Source organism: Rhinoderma darwinii, chromosome 13, assembly GCF_050947455.1.
Source record: "Rhinoderma darwinii isolate aRhiDar2 chromosome 13, aRhiDar2.hap1, whole genome shotgun sequence".
Taxonomy (NCBI): domain Eukaryota; kingdom Metazoa; phylum Chordata; class Amphibia; order Anura; family Rhinodermatidae; genus Rhinoderma; species Rhinoderma darwinii.
The window spans coordinates 45,585,096-45,604,975 of NC_134699.1; the positions used below are offsets into that span (position 1 = coordinate 45,585,096).

Genomic DNA, 19,880 nt, shown 5'->3' on the forward strand with positions numbered 1-19,880 from the left:
GCCCCCTCTTCTTGTGACCAGAGCGGGAGAGAAACTTAATCACGAGGGCAGGAGCATCGATGTTCTCCTCTGGCTTCCAAGACCTCTCCTCTGGACAAAATCCCCTCCAATCCACCAAATAAAACGTCCTTCCTCCTACTTTCTTGGTGACCAGGATCTCCCTCACCTCGAAAGTTCCTGGCGATCCGAGAAGAGCCACTGCGGAACTAGGAGTCCTGGAGTAGCGGTTCGGGACCACAGGCTTCAGCAGGGAGACATGGAAGGAGTTTGGGATCTTGAGGGTAGGAGGCAGCCGAAGCTTGTAAGAGACAGGATTTATTTGCAGCAGAATCTCGAAGGGTCCGAGGAACCTGGGGGCAAACTTGCAAGATGGCACCCTCAGCCAGATATTCCAGCCAGACCTTGATACCTGGAAGAAACTGGGGACTTTCTCGTCTTCTAGTGTCTGCCTTTTTCTTCATGCGGTCAACCGCCAGCAGAATAGAAGATCGGGTCTGCTGCCATATCTGCAGAAAGTTCCTGAAGGTAGAGTCAACTGCAGGCACCTGGGACATAGTGCAGATCGGAAGAGGTATTCGTGGATGTTGGCCATAGACCATAAAGAACGGATTGGAGGTGGTGGACTCACTAGTATGGTTGTTATAAGAGAACTCAGCCCAAGGAAGCAGCTGCACCCAGTCATCATGCTGCCTGGAGATAAAGTGCCGCAGATAGTTCTCCATAATCTGATTAACCCTCTCGACTTGACCATTGGGCTGGGGTTGATAGGCCGAGGAGAAGTCCAACTTTACACCGAAGAGACCACAGAGTGCTCTCCAGAACTTTGAGGTGAACTGGACCCCTCGATCCGAGACAATATGCAGAGGCAAGCCGTGCAGACGGACAATGTGTTGGACGAAGAGATCGGCCAGTCGGGAAGCAGAAGGATAACCAGTCAGTGGAACAAAATTAGCCATCTTGGAAAAGCGATCCACCACCACCCAGACCACACTGCATCCAGCAAAGAGAGGCAGATCTGTGACAAAGTCCATTGCAATATGTCGCCAGGGGGCATCAGGCACAGGCAGTGGTTGGAGCAGACCAGCTGGTCTGGAGCGGGAAACTTTATTTTCTGCGCACACCATACAGGAGACAAAGTCCGTGACATCTTTGGGCAGCGTGGGCCACCAGAACTGACGGCAGTTAGGTCTCGGGTCTTACGAGCACCCGGGTGACCTGCCAGCTTGGCACTGTGTCACCAGCGAAGGATTCTTCCTCTGTCATCCAGACGTACAAAGGTCCCTCCCGGAGGAATATCTCTTAACTTGCAGAGGGTTGACAGGGATGATGCAGGAAGGGTCAATGATATTCTGTGGTAACTCCACAGTGTCCTCTGTCTCAAACGACCTAGACAAGGCATCGGCCCTCACATTCTTGTCGGCAGGTCGGTAGTGGAGCTCAAACTGGAACCGAGCGAAGAACACTGACCACCTGGTCTGGCAAGGGTTCAGCCGTTGGGCCGTCTGAAGATAGGTAAGGTTCTTATGGTCCGTAAAAATCAGGATGGGATGAGCTGCGCCCTCTAGTAGATGTCTCCACTTTTCCAGAGTCAATTTGATGGCCAGTAACTCCCGATCCCCAATCGAGTAGTTGTGTTCTGCGGTAGAGAAGAGCTTAGAGAAATATCCACATACCTTTGACTTGCTCTTGGGACCTCTCTGGAACAGGAGTGCACCAGCACCGACAGAGGATGCGTCCACCTCCAACGAGATCTGCAGAGAGGCATTCAGATGATGGAGGAAAGAGGCTGACGTGAAGGCACTCTTCAGGCTATTGAATGCGGACTCTGCCTCGGGAGTCCACACCTTGGCGTTCATACCCTTCTTAGTGAGGTTAGAGATGGGAGAAGTCAGTGAGAAGTTTGAAATAAATTGCCTGTAAAAATTGGCGAATCCCATAAAGCGCTGTATGGCCCTCAAGCCTTGAGGGCGTGGCCATTTCAGGACAGACTTTACCTTCTCAGGATCCATCTCGAGACCTCGATTCGAGACGATGTAGCCCAGGAAGGGTAGAGCATCTCTGTCAAACACGCACTTCTCCAACTTGGCGTACAGACTATTTTCCCTTAACCGTAGCAGAACTTGACGGACATGTCTCTGATGTGTCATAGGATCTGGAGAAAAAAATCAAGATGTTATCAAGGTAGACTACTACACAAACATAGAGGAGGTCACGGAAAATGTCATTAACAAACTCCTGGAAGACCGCGGGAGCATTACACAGGCCGAAGGGCATTACTAGATACTCATAGTGTCCATCACGGGTGTTAAATGCAGTCTTCCATTCATCACCCTGGTGAATCCGGACTAGGTTGTAAGCCCCACGCAGGTCTAGTTTAGAAAAAATCTTGGCACCACGTATACGATCAGTTTAGAGATCAGTGGAAACGGATATTTATTCTTCACCGTGATCTGTTTGAGACCTCGGTAGTCGATACAAGGACGAAGAGAGCCATCTTTCTTTTTGACAAAGAAGAACCCGGCTCCTGCCGGGGAGGAAATCTTTCGTATGAAGCCCCTCTCCAAATTCTCTTTCACATAGGCGGACATGGACAGAGTCTCTGGCAAGGAGAGAGGATATACCCTACCACGGGGAAGGGATGCACCATGAATCAGTTCAATAGGGCAGTCATATGCCCGATGTGGAGGCAATGTCTCCGCCTCCCTCTTGCTGAAGACGTCCGAAAATGCAGCATAATGACTCGGCAATCCTGCCAATGACCGAGGCAGAGAAGGCTGAACTGAACAAATCTGCACCAGGCAACGGCTTTGACACTCAGGGCCCCACTGGAGAACCTCTCCAGAATTCCAGTCCAGGACTGGAGCATGCAGTCGGAGCCAAGGCAGGCCCAGCAACAAGGGTTAACAGCTTTGGATAGGACATTTAACAACAGAAGTTCGGAGTGAAGAGCCCCTACTTGGAGCCTCAGGGGCTTGGTCACCGCTATAACTGGGTCTGGCAGAGGTAGTCCATTTACTGAAGCAACAGTCAACTGGCTCTCCAGTGGGGTGGTGGGTAATTGCAGAAGGTCCATCAGATCTCTACGGATGAAATTAGCAGCGGATCCAGAGTCTAGATACGCAGAGACCTGATGCGTTCTCTCACCAGACACTATGGTCACAGGTATGGACAATTTAGACGGAAGTCCATTCTTACACAAGGTTGTCACTCCTAGCAACCCTAGGCTTTCGAATCTTTGAGGTCATCCAGGGCAGACGGCAGATCCCGAGCAGCAAGTCCTTAATTTTAGGAGCCAGTCCATGCCAGAATGCAGCCACCAGGGCCTCATTGTTCCATAACAGCTCTCCCGCCAGGATGAGGAAGTGGATGGCGTACTCACTCACGGAGGTGTCTCCTTGGCGTAGGTTAATCAAAGAAGCCGCTGCAGATGAGACCCAACCAGGCTCCTCAAACACCATACGAAAATTCCGGAGGAAGTCTTGGAAGTTACGGGTCTCTGGTCCCTGTCTCTCCCAGATAGGGTTAGTCCATGCAAGAGCCTTGCCAGTGAGGAGAGAGATGACGAAAGCGACCCTTGCGCCATCAGACGAAAATGTCCTATTATACAGGCTGAAGTGGATATGGCACTGATTCAGAAATCCACGACAGGTACTTGCTTCTCCATCATAGCGGTCAGGAAGTGGCAAAGAAACACGCAGGTCAACTCTGCCAGGAGGTGTAGTAGGAGGAACGGCAGCTTGTGCCTCCTGCTGACGTGCAAGAATGTTCAACGCCTGGAGGAGTTGGTCCTGTCGAGACCGGAGGTCTAGCATATCCTCCCGCAATTCTTGAGATGTCGTCATAGTCTTGAATCGACCAGCGGGGTCCATGGCCTGAGCGTACTGTTACAAAGGGTCTGTGGACCCACTGGGCCATCAGCCTTGGTGGTAAGGCAGCTGGCCAACAGGGTGCAGTTCAATGTCTATAGTTCATATAGGTACCTGTGGCAGCTCGGACAGCAGCAGGGCAAGCTCGGCTGGGACTAGGCAGCAGGTAGACGTCAGACAAGATGAAGCAGTTCAGACGTGGAATACAGCACTACACGACTTTGGCACAGCACAGTACTAGACCAGGATAGTATGGAATGCAGGGAACAGGAACAGGAAAACACTAGGAGGCCATCACATAGACAAACTAGGAAACATCAACAACGCTCAGGCATAGAAATATGGAACTGGATCCCTCTTAGGCTGGGTTCACACGACCTATTTTCAAACGTAAACGAGGCATATTATGCCTCGTTTTACGTCTGAAAATAAGGCTACAATACATCGGCAAACATCTGCCCATTCATTTGAATGGGTTTGCCAACGTACTGTGCAGGCAACCTGTCATTTACGCGTCGTCGTTTGACAGCTGTCAAACGACGACGCGTAAAAATACAGCCTCGGCAAAAGAAGTGCAGGACACTTCTTTCAGACGTAATTTGAGCCGTTCTTCATTGAACTCAATGAAGCATAGCTCAAAATTTACGGCTGTCAGAGAAGCCTCGCAAAATGCGAGGAGGAGCATTTACGTCTGAAACGAGGCAGCTGTTTTCTCCTGAAAACAGTCTGTCTCTTCAGACGTAAAAGCCTGCTATCGTGTGCACATACCCTTATAGTCCAGGGTACTCACGGATTAAAGTTCATCAGAAGTCCATCTGGCTGAGGTGAGTGGACGCGAGCGCTGGCATCTCCTGAGGATGAGGTTGGGGCCAGCGCTCGCCGACTCGTGGCTGCGGCTGTCAGAAGGAGATTGGAGCTAACGGCCTGCAGCAACGGACATTACAATAAATGAGTATGGGTTTATAGTTAAGTATGCATGGTAGATCAAAAAGGATTGTGGAATGCATATTGCACATTACCAAAGACACGCATATGGAGGAGGCGAAGCTGGGCACAGGATTTACAAATGGCACTAGGAGTGATTAGATACAGGTAATATATTTTAGGTTTTATACAGTTTCACCTTAGGTAGAAAGTGGGAAATGAAAACGCACCCACACTAGAATAAATAAAAATACGCACACAAGTAAAACCTACATTAATAACCATAATGGAAAAACATATTTGCAAAGTTAAACTATATAAATATATATAATAAAAAAAATATATATATACAGTTAGGTCCAGAATTATTTGGACAGTGACACAATCTTCATGATTTGGGCTCTGCATGCCACCACGTTGGATTTGAAATGAAACAACTGAGATGCAATTGAAGTGTAGACTTTCAGGTTTAATTAAAGGGGTTGAACAAAAATATCCTGTGAAACGTTTAGGAATTGCAACCATTTTTCTATACCGCCTCCTCATTTCAGGGGCTCAAAAGTAATTGGAAAAATGAACATTACCATAAATAAAATGTTTTTTTTGTTTTAAATACTTTGTAGCGAAAACTTTGCAGGCAATGACTGCCTGAAGTCTGGAACCCATGGACATCACCAAACGCCGGGTTTCCTCCTTTGTGATGCTTTGCCAGGCCTTTACTGCAGCTGTCTTCAGTTGTTGCTTGTTTGTGGGTCTTTCTGCCTTAAGTTTTGTCTTAAGCAAGTGAAATGCAGCTCGATCAGGTTGAGATCTGGTGATTGACTTGGCCATTTCAGAATATTCCACTTCTTTGCCTTAAAAAACTCTTGGGTTGCATTCGCAGTACATTTTGGGTCATTGTACATCTGTACTGGGAAGTCAAATCAATGTCCAATCAACCTTACTGCGTTTGGTTGAATCTGAGCAGAAAGTAAATCCCTGAACACTTCAGAATTCATCCGGCTGCTTCTGTCTTCAGTCACATCATCAATAAACACTAGTAACCCAGTGCCTTTGGCAGCCATGCATGCCCATGCCATCACACCGCCTCCACCATGTATTACAGGGGATGTGGTGTGTTTTGGATCATGAGCCGTTTCATGCTGTTCCAGAACTGGGCTGGCTTCTTTACATGTTGTTTGGCAAAGTCTAATCTGGCCTTTCTATTTTTGGGGCTGATTAATGGTTTGCACTTTGTGTGGAACCCTCTGTATTTGCTCTCATGAAGTCTTCTCTTTAGACTTAGATACTGATACACCTATTTCCAGGAGAGTGTTCTTCACTTGGGTAGATGTTGTGAAGGGGTTTTTCTTCACCATGGAAAGGATTCTGCGATCATCCACCACTGGTAAACATTAGTCTCAAAGGACAGTGGGTCAAAGGCTAGGTGGTTCCTGTGTACAGCATACCACCTCCAAAGTGTCAAAAAGATAGAAACTCCAAAATATCATAGACAAAACAAGAGAACACAAGGAGTCATAGACTATCAGTAATATGAAAATATAAATTCTCGATTTGTATTGATACACAAAAATACACAATGCAAAATTACACAATAAAAAATTGTAGAGGATCCAACATGACATTAGACTGTATAAGAGCCACTAAAGACCAGTGTGATTTACAAGTTATTATAGGACTGGTGCATACAAAAGGTATAGTCCAAAAATTATGATGTAATGGTGCAATGCACCTTTCTGGAGAATACTCTGCTTAAAGATAAATAAAATGCATAGTAATGACAATGAAGATACACTGTACCTTTGTAGGTATTATGTACATCAACAACACGATAGATGGATAACATGTTCACACAAAGAGGGGATAAGCAGTGATATATATGGTGAAGGCAAGGGTTGCATGTAACTAAGACAACCCCGATTGGTTAACCAAAGATGAAATTCTCCAAAAGGAAATATGTACAACCCATCTTTCTGCAGCTTTAAGGGTATGTAACCACAGCTTATTTTTAGGCGTATTTCGGAGAATAGAACGCTCGTTTTACACTCCAAAATACACTTGCAAACAGTTTCCCATTGATTTCAATTGTGCAGTTCATGTAAGGCGTATTTTTACGCCGTTGAATTCAAAACACACCTCCTAAAAATACGCCTCGTTAAAATGAAGTGACATGTCACTTCTTGAAACGTTTCACAAGCTGGTTTTCCATTGGCACTGCAAAAAACGCTTAGAAAATATGCCTCAAAAACCACTTCAAAATACGCTTAAAAAATGCTTCAAAATACACTTTAAAAACGCTTACAAATATCAAAAATGCTTTGAAAATCATCTTCAAATATGCCGTGTTTCAGAGGCTGTTTTTTCTTTAAATCCGCTTTGTATGTTTTTGCCTCAAACATATGCCATGTGAACATACATGATGGTGAATATGTTCTACTAGTTGGTATTCATTTATATGTACCTGTATCCATGCATCTATATTACTTGTGAACTGTGCACTTTACATTGAACCATTTTGGCTCTTTGGATGCATTAGTAGTGGGGCCTTGTATGAGGTGGTTATGTTATTTTGAGATAGGTTGTTCTGTTAACCTTTACGTATTTAAACTTCTTACCTTACTGATATTTTCTCCGTATATGTCTTCTTTTATCAGTTTTTCTATATACTTGATACCATGTATTTTTGATATTTATCATGTAATAAAGATTTCTATATTTTTTAAAATAATTGGGAGTTATATATATTTCTTTAGGTGCTATGTTCCCTGTGCTTTTTGCTTCATAGGTTGTCTCTCTTTAGATAGTGCCACACACCCCCTGTATATAGTGCCACCCCCTGTATATTATGTCACAGTGCCCTCTGTATATAGTGCCCCACACCCCTCTGTAGATAATGCCGCAGTGCCCTCTATAGATAGTGCCACACCCCCTGCATATGCCACAGTACCCCCTGTAGATGGCACCGCAGTGCCCCCTGTAGATTGTCACACAGCGCCCCCCTGTAGATAGCACCACCCCCACTGTATATAGCACCACTGAATCTCCCTCTAGCAGCGGAATCCCCGGCCAGAGAATTGCCGACGCTGTGGCTGGGTATTCCGTCCAGGAGGAGCCCCTGACACCACCGTGCATATATGGACATTGACGTCAGGCGTTACTGCCTGAGCGGAATCCCTGGCCACAGCATTTCCGATGCTGTGGCCCGGGGATTCACTCCAGGAAAAGTCCCTGATGCCACTGTGCATATATGAAGGGGAATTACCGGCCACGGCTACAGCGGCTTGATCTACAGGGGGATGTCTCTAAATTCCGTTCCTGCTCACATCCACCTTCCTGCCGGGTGCTGTTAATTGAGGCACCGAACCTTCCCGGGATCCGGAACCAAAAATGCTGCAGGTAACGCTTTTGGATCCGGCTCCTAGAAAACTGTGGGATCCGTTCTAGCATCAGTTTCCCTCCAGCTTTTCTGCAACACACCGGAAGGAAACTGAATGGGACAACGGATATATGTAAACGGCCCCTTAGAAGATGTTTGGAACAAACTCCCTGTTGAGTTCCTTCAAAAACTGTGTTTAAGTGTACATAGAATAATTGATGCTGTTTTGAAGGCAAAGGGTGGTCACACCAAATATTGATTTAATTTAGATTTCTATTCTGTTCATTCACTTTGCATATTGTTACTTGATGAAAAATAACTATTAGCACCTTGGGTAAGTACACACGGGGCGAATACACTGCTTAAAGGTACACAGCATATCCGCCCTGGTGCCGCAGGAAGTTCCGTTCGAAAAAAATGCACCAAATTGTGGTGCAGTTTCTTGGCCAGAATGTCGCTGCAGAAAACAGAAAAGTCAAAAATACCTGCTACTTGTTGAATTCAATGGGTAGAACCCGCACGCAACAAAAAAGCAGCTATTACGCAAATTAAATTGACATGCTGCAGATTAAAATACAACACGGCAGGTCAATTTCTAAACGTTGTTTCCGGTTATCATTATGCAGCGTGTGGATGAGATTTGTTCAAATCTCATCCACTCTGCTGCTACTGTAGTATGCTGCGGATGTTCCGCTATGTTTGAACTTACCCTTCTATTTTTGAATGCATTTTTACTTTTCAGCATTTTTCCACAATTGCCTAACACTTTTGCACGGTACTGTATATATTCTATGTGTACACAATTATTTAGGGTTGTGTTGATCAGTTATAAGCTGCCAAAACTGATGTTATCACTAGGTTTCTGTAGGTGCCCCTCATCTGCTCCAGGTAACAATGCATTTATGCATAATGGTGGTAGTAGTAGCTGAGGCAGGGTCAGTTGAGGCTGAGTGAGGTAGCAATGCGTTGAGGCAGAGTCAGCTGTTTATAATGTCACTAGTGGACATGGTGTTCTGATTGTAGTTGGTTGTCAGGGAACAATACACTGTAGTGAAGTGAGTTGTGGGTGACATCACAAATAGCTGCAGTATTCTGATTATAGGCTGATGTTCTGACCAGTCAGAGCTCCGACGGATTGGTAAATGGAGGGAGGAGCATGAAGGGAATCCGTCTATTTGATTTGGCCAATTTGGCCATTGGGACGCCAGAAGTCGGGGCAGTGAATTTCACTGCTCTGCACACTCTACTTCATGCCATTATCAAGCACTTACACGTCCAAGATGTTAGTGCAGAGCTCCCAGATGAAGGCACCAGGCGGTACCCACCAGCTGGAGGAAAGCTGGTGAAGGGCGAAGAGAAGGGGCAGGAGGGCATGATGGAGCACAGGATCTTGCACATGGAGAAGCAACTGGAGGCACTAAACAATTTTCCATCTGGATTAGATATTATTGAAAGGAGCCACTCCGGACAGCAGGGGGGCAGCAGGGATGTGGAAGACATGTGGCAGATGATGCAGCTGAAGAGAAGACTGGAGGTGAATGAAGAAGGAGTGTGTAAGGTAATGAGCAGTCACCATCCCCTCACTGATCAAGTATTGGGGCTTCTGTATGAAGGTGACAGGTGGCAATACAGGCCAGTATATGCCAGATCCATGAAGCCACCAGTGCCCTCCATCACGATCATAGTTCACTATCATGCACAGACAAATTTGCTTGTGCACTGCTGGAAATGCTACAAACTGTAAAAACCAAGAAAAAAAAATGTTTCATGAGAAATAAAAAAGAAAAAGCCAGAAATTTTGCTTTGTTGGTAACAACTGCTTTACTGATTAAACAATGAATCATTGTAGGATTGTTACCAGAAGGGGAAAAATCTTTGTGTATTGCAATGTGAATTGAACACTTGGCAGACGGGTTATCACAGTGCAGCTTTACCTCTGATAGAGACCTGCACAGATACTGTATAGTTTTCCAGACCACCCTACCTGCATCTTCAACTCAAACTTTGTACTTGTATCTAAAACCCACAGAACCGTTACCAGTGCTAATGGCTAAACCTGAGCCCAGAGTCATACCCAGGATTTCCTTTACGAGGGGCAAAAATTCAGTTTGCTGCCCAAGCCTTGTATTTTAATACCCTTGCCAAGGCAAAATGGTTTGTTGGTGCCCCTTCTGATACCCAGGACCACAGACACATTCCCTGCCAGCCCTTCTCACCTAGATACGCCCCTGTCTAAGAATCACAATCAGTACAAAATACCTGACGTATGCCGTATGTTCATCGACTCAACTATGAACATGTGTTTGTAGCATTTCCATACAGCATGGTACCAGAAATTTCAGCTCATATTTTGCGGTCGGGCTGTTAGTTTATTTTTTCATTTACATAAAAAGTAAAAATCCTCTGGATACAGTTATATCTGCTGCACTGTGTACATCTAAACTGTATCCTATCCGAGGTGCAGATATTATGAATACTTCCAACCAGATGATATAAAGGACTTTATATTGTCCTCACCCTAAAGTTCACTCTTGTAATTTTAGGCTATGACCGTGCTGCAGGACCTCATGCTGGAGGTTGAGACCCTGAAAGATTCACAGCATGAGGTACAGGACCAGATACAGAAAGTGACCGAGGCTGCAGGGCTGGTAAGTGGCACAAAATAATTGCGACAGCAGAGGAGACATTAGTTGATGTTAAAGAGAAAAAACATAAACCCTCCCTAGATACACAATGGCCTGAAACGCTGTAATAGTGTGATCCATAACATAATTCAACATATCTAAATTCAACTTTTCTTAAAATGACCCTGTAGTCTAAGATTAATGTGTAAAATCTGTGCACAACTCTATGTAATACTACAATACTCCCTACAATCCATCCCTATCGTTTACGTAGAGGAAGATAGGGAGTGCAGCAGAGAAGCAGTCATAGTGCAGTGAACTGGTAACATAACGATTTGCTGATTTGTTCCACACCCAACATCTGCTCACAAACAAGATAGTTACCATACGTAAGATTTATAAAGTGTGTAGGACTTCACAATGATGACATTTCTGAGTGGTCTATAGGTAAATGGTTCATCTCGCTTACTCTGATGTCTGTATCTAGGGGAAGCCGCAGCAGCTGAGCCAGGTGGACTTGAAGACAGAAACAAAAAAGGATGTGGAAAACGTACAAAAAGAATTGGAATTGTTGAAGACTCGTATGGTAGGTAGATAGATAAATCGAAACACATTCAACATACCTACATACAGTGAAGTTTGCAAAGTCTAGTAGCTCCATACCTCACATTTGTATACTGTACTTCTTGTGATGGTGGGAAAATTTTGCATCATGAGAAATACCTGGGACATAATGTAGGCGTACCTGGAGAGCCTGATTCCCAACGCATTACTAGATGCCTGGATCTGGAGACACCATACAAGCTAGCAGTGCTTTGCTCAACTCTTATCCTGGCACTGTCTGTGCTTTGTTGTACATTAAGGCCCCATGCACACAACCGTAAAAACAACCGTAATTACGGGCCCCTAGACTTCTATTGGCCACGGGTACCTTCCCGTTTGCTTACGGGAAGGCGCCAGGGCCGTTGAAAAATATAGAACATGTCCTATTTCAAGATTACGGCACGGGCAGGCCCATAGAAGTTTATGGGGCTCCCGTAATTACGGGTGGCTACGTGTGTGCACCCGTAATTACGGGAGCGTTGCTAAGCGACGTCGGGGGATTCCCCTGTGTACAGGCTTAAGCCTGATTTGAATTTTTGAATAAAGAGAAGCAGGGAAAACGGGTCCGTAAATACGGGTTAAAAACGTGTGACAAAGGACCCGTATTTACGGGAGGGAAAAAATACAGTCGTGTGCATGGGGCCTAAGTCTTCTCAACTCTTTTCTGTTGGGGGGGGGGGCCACAGCAGATAGAACATGGCAATGCCTTGGCCTTACTTTTGATCAAAGTCCATGTCAATGTTAAAAATGTAGTATCACAGTGGAAACTCCTTATAAAACAAAACCTTTATTCACTATTCATAATCCACAATAATCACCTGGAGTATCCAGAAAATGATATCTAGATGGTGTGGTACCATACGCCACCTATGGACAAACTCCAGGGATACAAAAATTTATATCACACACAATTAGTGTAATTTCTAAGCACCAAATATTGCATAAAATGTCCACAACACTTACACTTCATAACCGTCTCAATGCGTTTCCCTAACTTAGTTAGTTCATCAGGGGACAATATTAGACAATGTGTGTGTGTAATTGGAGACCTATAAAGGTATATATACATGTGATAAATATTTGCTTGTATCGGCACATTTGTGCCAGATTACAACTCACGAATCCTGGGAATAAAGATGACAATTGGTTGAGGAAGGAACAGGTGGATTAAGATGATCCATTTTACAAGGCATGCTGGTTTGTAGAAGCTGTAGATGGAGGCTTAGCATTCCACATGGTTTGTGATGACTTCCTTCCACAACCAATTGTCATCTTTGCTCCTAGGAGTTGTAAGTTGTAATCTGACACAATTGTGCCGATACAAGCAAATATTCATCATATACAGTGAAGAAAATAAGTATTTGATCCCTTGCTGATTTTGTAAGTTTGCCCACTGTCAAAGACATGAACAGTCTAGAATTTTTAGGCTAGGTTAATTTTACCAGTGAGAGATAGATTATATATAAAAAGAAAAAAAAAAGAAAATCACATAGTCAAAATTATATATATTTATTTGCATTATGCACTGAGAAATAAGTATTTGATCCCCTACCAAGCATTAAGAGTTCAGCCTCCTCCAGACCAGTTACACGCTCCAAATCAACTTGGTGCCTGCATTAAAGACAGCTGTCTTACATGGTCACCTGTATAAAAGACTCCTGTCCACAGACTCAATTAATCAGTCTGACTCTAACCTCTACAACATGGGCAAGACCAAAGAGCTTTCTAAGGATGTCAGGGACAAGATCATAGACCTGCACAAGGCTGGAATGGGCTACAAAACCATAAGAAAGACGCTGGGTGAGAAGGAGACAACTGTTGGTGCAATAGTAAGAAAATGGAAGACATACAAAATGACTGTCAATCGACATCGATCTGGCGCTCCATGCAAAATCTCACCTTGTGGGGCATCCTTGATCCTGAGGAAGGTGAGAGCTCAACCGAAAACTACACGGGGGGGGGGACTTGTTAATGATCTCAAGGCAGCTGGGACCACAGTCACCAAGAAAACCATTGGTAACACATTACGCCGTGATGGATTAAAATCCTGCAGTGCCCGCAAGGTCCCCCTGCTCAAGAAGGCACATGTACAGGCACGTCTGAAGTTTGCAAATGAACATCTGGATGATTCTGAGAGTGATTGGGAGAAGGTGCTGTGGTCAGATGAGACTAAAATTAAGCTCTTTGGCAATAACTCAACTCCCAATGTTTGGAGGAAGAGAAATGCTGCCTATGACCCAAAGAACACAGTCCCCACTGTCAAGCATGGAGGTGGAAACATTATGTTTTGGGGGTGTTTCTCTGCTAAGGGCACAGGACTACTTCACCGCATCAATGGGAGAATGGATGGAGCCATGTACCGTCAAATCCTGAGTGACAACCTCCTTCCCTCCACCAGGACATTAAAAATGGCTCGTGGCTGGGTCTTCCAGCACGAAAATGACCCGAAACATACAGCCAAGGCAACAAAGGAGTGGCTCAAAAAGAAGCACATTAAGGTCATGGAGTTGACTAGCCAGTCTCCAGACCTTAATCCCATCGAAAACATATGGAGGGAGGTGAAGATCCGAGTTGCCAAGCGACAGCCTCGAAATCTTAATGATTTACAGATGATCTGCAAAGAGGAGTGGGCCAAAATTCCATCTAACATGTGTGCAAACCTCATCATCAACTACAAAAAACGTCTGACTGCTGTGCTTGCCAACAAGGGTTTTGCCACCAAGTATTAAGTCTTGTTTGCCAAAGGGATCAAATACTTATTATATATATAATCTATCTCTCACTGGTAAAATTAACCTAGCCTAAAAATTCTAGACTGTTCATGTCTTTGACAGTGGGCAAACTTACAAAATCAGCAAGGGATCAAATACTTATTTCCTTCAATGTATATCATAGTTGCCAACATTTGAAAAATGTTGTGTCTTAGGGTGTGGCGTCTTTGGTGGGTATGTCTTTTGGGGGTGTAGTTTATCTCGTGGGTGTGGTTAATGGGGCGTGGCTTTCCCAAATTTCTGCATACAAAAACAAACAAAATTTCTGCACTTGTTACGCTGACAACTACTATGGTGCCCAGGATGTTATCTGGTTGTTTACAGGCAGGTGAATTCTCACTGTATCACTAGGGTTATGTGATATGTGTTGACCACTACTGTCAGCGTAAAAACCAGCGTATATAGTGCCACACTCAGTGCCCCTTGTAGATGGTGCCCCACACTGCCCCAGTAGGTATTGCCACACACTGCTCCCTGTAGATATTGTCACACACTGCTCCCTGTAGATGCCACACACCCCTGTAGATGATGCCACACACACCCCCTTCCACACACCTCCCTGTAGATAGTGCCACATACCTCCCTTTACATAGTGCAACATACTCCCGCTTTAGATAGTGCCACATACACCCACTGTAGATAGTGCTACATACTCCCCCTGCAGATAGCCCCCCTCACTGTCCCATTATGGCTCCCTCTATGATCGGAATCCCTTGCCAGGCGTCGGCAATATTCTGGCCGGGGATTTCACTACAGGAAGTGCCCCTGAAGTCACTGCCCTTATATGGACAGAAAGTCATGGGCTCATTCTATGAGCAGAATCCCCGGCCATGGTAACGATTTGGCCAGTGATTCCACTGCAGGAGGTGCCCTGACATAACTGCCCTTATATGGATAGTGAAGTCATGGGCTATTCCTGGAGCACCGGAATCCCCGTCCAAAGCGTTGCTGATGCCCTGGCTGGGAATTTCGCTCATATAAAGAGCCCTGACTTCACTGTCCATAAAATGGCAGTGACGTCAGTGGCACCTCCTGCAGCAGAATCCCTGGCCAGCGCGTCGGCAATGCTTTGGCTGGAGATTTTGCTCCAGGAAGAGTGAATGGCAGAGGAGGAAGTGAATAGTTTCCTGCTCTGCCTAAGTATTCAATTGTATCTGCGTCCTCAGAACGCAGATACAATTGAATATAGCAGTTGCTGGGACAAGTTCCGCGACAGTAATTTGCCGGGACTGTCTCTGTAAATTCGGGACAGTCCCGGCAAATTCAGGACAGTTGGCAAGTATGATATATGCTGTATATATACTGGATTTACTTTAGGATTTATTTAGATCCTCATTATCTAATTTAGATCCAAGTCAGGATTATTCATTAGAGTTTGATCACTGAATTTTAATCTTAGAGTAACTACAGTTAAAATACTGTATGTTCAGTCTAGAATTAGATGTCTTCATCTTGTCTAATTTAGCCATCAAGGTTTGTAAAAACACAGAATGTTAGTCTGGTTACATGGTTGTTGTAGGGTCATCCTATGTGTGAACTTCCTTACAAGACCACTAAACCTGAAATACAAAGGAGGAGATTTACTTAGACTGGCACTTCAAATGCCAGTCGAATGAACCCTCCTCAAGTCAGATGCAATAAATTAATTAATGTGGCACATCTTCTGCTGTCAATGCGCCAAAAACGGAACTCTACACCCGCTAGGAAGTGTAGATTTCTGCTATAATTTATGTCAATTTCTGGCGTAAATTATGGTAAATGTGTCAAACCGCAAGTAGTCCCGGAGGCAGTGGAAAAGCCAAAGAGTTTTTGCACAAATTACGATTTTTCTACTCCGGAAAACTGCTGTAGATTGCTTAATTCCCCCCAAAGTGTCTTCTATAGAATAATGATAACACATATACAATAGTTTGTATTAACATTTTCTTTTCCCAAGTACAATGTGAAATATCTCAAGTTCCATAACTATATGGGAACATCCAGATTCATAGCTCTAATAACTAAGTTACTACTACTGCTGTAAGGACATATTTGTAGTTGGATTTAATAGTTTCTTATCCTAACAGACAAGGGCAATGCTCCTCTTTTCTCAGAGTTTTAATAGCTTAATATGACGAGAAAAATGAAAGAGGCTGTCTCATGACAACAACCCCTGTCCATATGCCCTACTAGGACAGATGCAATTCAGATCCCCTAGGACTCCCCTCTGTAAGCCAGAATGGAGAGCTGCTGTGACAGACTCGGTATGTCTGTGAATTACATGGGTGACTATTCATTTGGGTGGCTACTATACAAATGCTACATTTACACGTTAACATTTTTCCCCAGAGATAAACAGCAGATCACTGAGCTAGAAAAGCCAGACAGGCAACAATCAGCCCACCGGCTTATTTTTTAGAAAGTAATTATCTTAGTGTGAATACCCCTGTAACACTCCTGATATGTCTGTTTTGGTAAATATTTGTATTTCCTATAAAATAATAACGCTGACGCATCTTTTCTTAGAACATGGCATTGTGCCGTTCCTCCATTATTCTTCCTGGAAATGTATGAATAAATTGACAACTTGGTTTTACCATTCACCTTATCAAAGGGTTGTATCCCTAAAATGTCCAACCTAGTGATGACAGTCTGGACACACCCTATTAACGAAGGGAATGGTATCACCCAGTTGTCAATTTATTCATACATTTCTTGGAGGAATAACGGAGGAACGGTACAATGCAGAGTTGTAAGAAAAGAGGCTCTAGCATTCTTATTTGATGGGGAATATAGGTATTTACTAAAACAGACATGTCAGGAGAGCTGATAGCTCCTCATAAAAATCGAAATATGTGCAAATTGAATAATGTATAAGGGTTTGAAGTGGACCGTATATAACTGTATGCACCATATTCATAAGTGCCTTTGTCATATCTGAAAGTCCTTTATTATTTTTGTTCATTAATTACCTTTATGTACCATGAATAAATATAAAGTGAAGGTAGGACTGAGGTGTTGTAAAAAGATCATCTCATTGTTTTGTAACTTCCTTCTGTCACCAGGATGCCCAGACATCATTTACTTCACAGCCTAGTGACATTGACATCAGCCCTATGTCTGAACCTATACAAGGTACCGACTTATCACAACCTGATGAACCCTTATTGGACACTTCTCAAACTATGCGGTCTCAGGCACAGGGGTCCACTCAGACTAAAGACCCTGTAAATGCTCCACATGTTACTCAGGATGGTATGTCAGCAAGTACATTGGAGGACTCTCAGATGGGGGTGTCAGGACAACAGCATGAAAGAGACCTAACCCATTCTCACCCTGGGGCCCCTGTGCCTGAGGATATTGGGATTAACCCTTCTATGACCAGCATGGACTGTACTCCTGCTCCTGGGCCACCTGGAGTGAACCTTGCTCATCCAAGTGGGGCCACGTCTATGGAACAGGCAATGCTTTATATAAGACTGGATGCACTGGAGAGAGACAAGGCAGACCGCACCGAACTTGGACTTCTGCAGAGAAATACAGGTAATGTTTATTTAGCACTGTACATCGACACCTTCAAATGTGAAACCCTTGTTTAGTTTATATGAAAAAAATGGAGTGAAAATTGTAAGAGGCCGTCATGAAAGATTTGACTGGATTATTTGTTTGTTGCTCTAAGAAACTGCAAGTGAAATAAACTTGTTGCAGGTGTAATCATTTATACAATAATGAATACTTTTATATTAGTTTAAATTAGGATATATAAAGCATAGCAAAGTGACTTTTCCAATAAATACAGAATATATTATTCAATAATTCTGCCATATTAATAGACATTCCCCCTCTTCAATGACCACATCGTGTCACGGATGGTACCAAACCATAGTGATCTATAATCTCTTCATTCAATTATATTTTAGGCATTGTTATAAAATTTTGATATTTGGACAGATCTTGCAGGACCTCACCTGTAATGCAGAATTATTTCCAATCACAGTTATGGTTCTGTTAGTATATACTGCTCACATATGCAAGTGACCACTCTTTCTTGTTTTAGATGATCTTGCTAAGACTGTACCTGACATGCAGGAGAAGATGAGCTCCCTGTATAAAGAGATGCAAGACTTGAGAGGAGATAGAGATAAGGTGAGAGATTTGATAGTTAAATGGACACTCTGGCCAAAACTAAACTTTCCCATGTGTACCATTATGATATTCATGTGTCGGTCTCTCATCTGTTATTTTTCTTGCTGCTTCCATCTCTATATACCAGACTGGGATGGCTTCTTATCAGCAGTGTGAATCCGGCTCGGTGACTACTTTCTCTACTTGGGTCTATAGAGATCTATGTGTCACCCATCACAGGCTTCAGCAGTTCCTGTACCACACTAGTTTTGCACAGGGGGGTGGGACAGAAACTTCTATCATCAGCTACCACTGATACTTAGACAGGTTCCTGTCACACAGGTATTATGTAGAAGAATATAGTGCAGCCTCCAAGTCTGTATACTTATGGTTTCTCAGCTTATTTAGGAAAATATAGAGAGAATGAAAATCACAGTGTCCCCCAGCATACAGAAATGGTATGGTCTTTAGCTGGTCATGTGATGCTGTGCTGAAGCATCATAGGATTGATAACAATGCAGAGAGGAAGAGAAAGCTGGGGAAATCTAAGAATCAAGATGGAGGCTTTTTCTAAGCACAGGCAAAGCAGCAGTTCATAAAATAAGTCCAGAATACATAAAAGAAGTGTAAAGTGTGGTATACAGTCAGGTGGGGAATGCAGTCATGGAAAGTTGTATTTCCACTGGAGGTCTTGTTAAGATGTATTTACACGTGACAGTTTTGTGATTTTTTTTTTGCATAAGGCACTGCAGTTGTGTCCGGGCAAACACAAGCAGAAACCTCTGATTTATGCTTTGGACTCCTAATACACTGAGATAATAGTTCACATAAAAAAAATATCCCAATTCGAATTTGCAGGGTGGCATGTTCAGCCGTTACCCTAGCAAGGAGCACTCCCTCTGAAGAATGTGTCCTGACACCCCCATCTGAGTGTCTACTGAATAAAGTCAGGTTGTACCTGACTTCACTTTTCTCGAACAAAAAATGTACGTGTTCTCTGTGGGGTCTGCAAAAGATATATCATATCCCACTCAGTCATACCTCCCAACCTTCCCGGATTCAGTGAGACAGTCAAGGATTCTAGGCGGTGTCCTGCTGTCCCAGGTGGCAGGAAGTATGTCCCGCTGTCGACGCAAATACAGTTGAACCCAATGCTGAAGAAGGGAACCATCAGCTCCCTACTTCAGAATTAGTTCAGAGCAGAGGAGCGGAGGGAGCTCCTCCGCTCGCCGAGGGCTCCCCGGACACATGCTATTTTAGGCGCTGTGCTCGGTGAAGCTCATGACGTCACTTTCCATATAAGGACAGTGACATCAGTGGCTACTGATTAAGCAGAATCCCTGTTGCCGGTGATCTGGCTGGGGATTCCACTCCTAGAGGAAACCCCTGAGGTCACTACCCATATATGGGCATTGATATCAGGGGCTCCTCCTGGAGCAGAATCCCTGGCCAAATCGGGAACGGGGATTCTGCTCAAGGAGTAGCCACTGACTCACTGTCCATATATGAACAGTGACATCAGGGCGTCCCTCTAGGAGCGGAATCCCCAGTCTATGGTCTGGCCGGGAATTCCACTATTAGAGGGAGTCCCAATGACGCTATCTACAGGGCG

At 44.2% G+C, this 19,880-nt stretch overlaps 1 protein-coding gene across 2 annotated transcripts in view; it reads left to right on the forward strand.

The window, feature by feature from the left end:
* The first annotated feature begins 9,297 nt into the window (after positions 1-9,297).
* LOC142666649 (glutamine-rich protein 2-like) overlaps positions 9,298-19,880 on the forward strand; it is a 33,173-nt gene continuing 22,590 nt past the window's right edge. For both annotated transcript variants that reach the window (XM_075846791.1, XM_075846792.1), the window contains exons 1-5: positions 9,298-9,724; positions 10,710-10,814; positions 11,278-11,376; positions 17,209-17,686; positions 18,201-18,289. In XM_075846791.1, the coding sequence (XP_075702906.1) occupies positions 9,323-9,724; positions 10,710-10,814; positions 11,278-11,376; positions 17,209-17,686; positions 18,201-18,289 (1,173 nt within the window). In that variant the 5' untranslated portion in view covers positions 9,298-9,322. The remainder of the gene's footprint in view (positions 9,725-10,709; positions 10,815-11,277; positions 11,377-17,208; positions 17,687-18,200; positions 18,290-19,880) is intronic.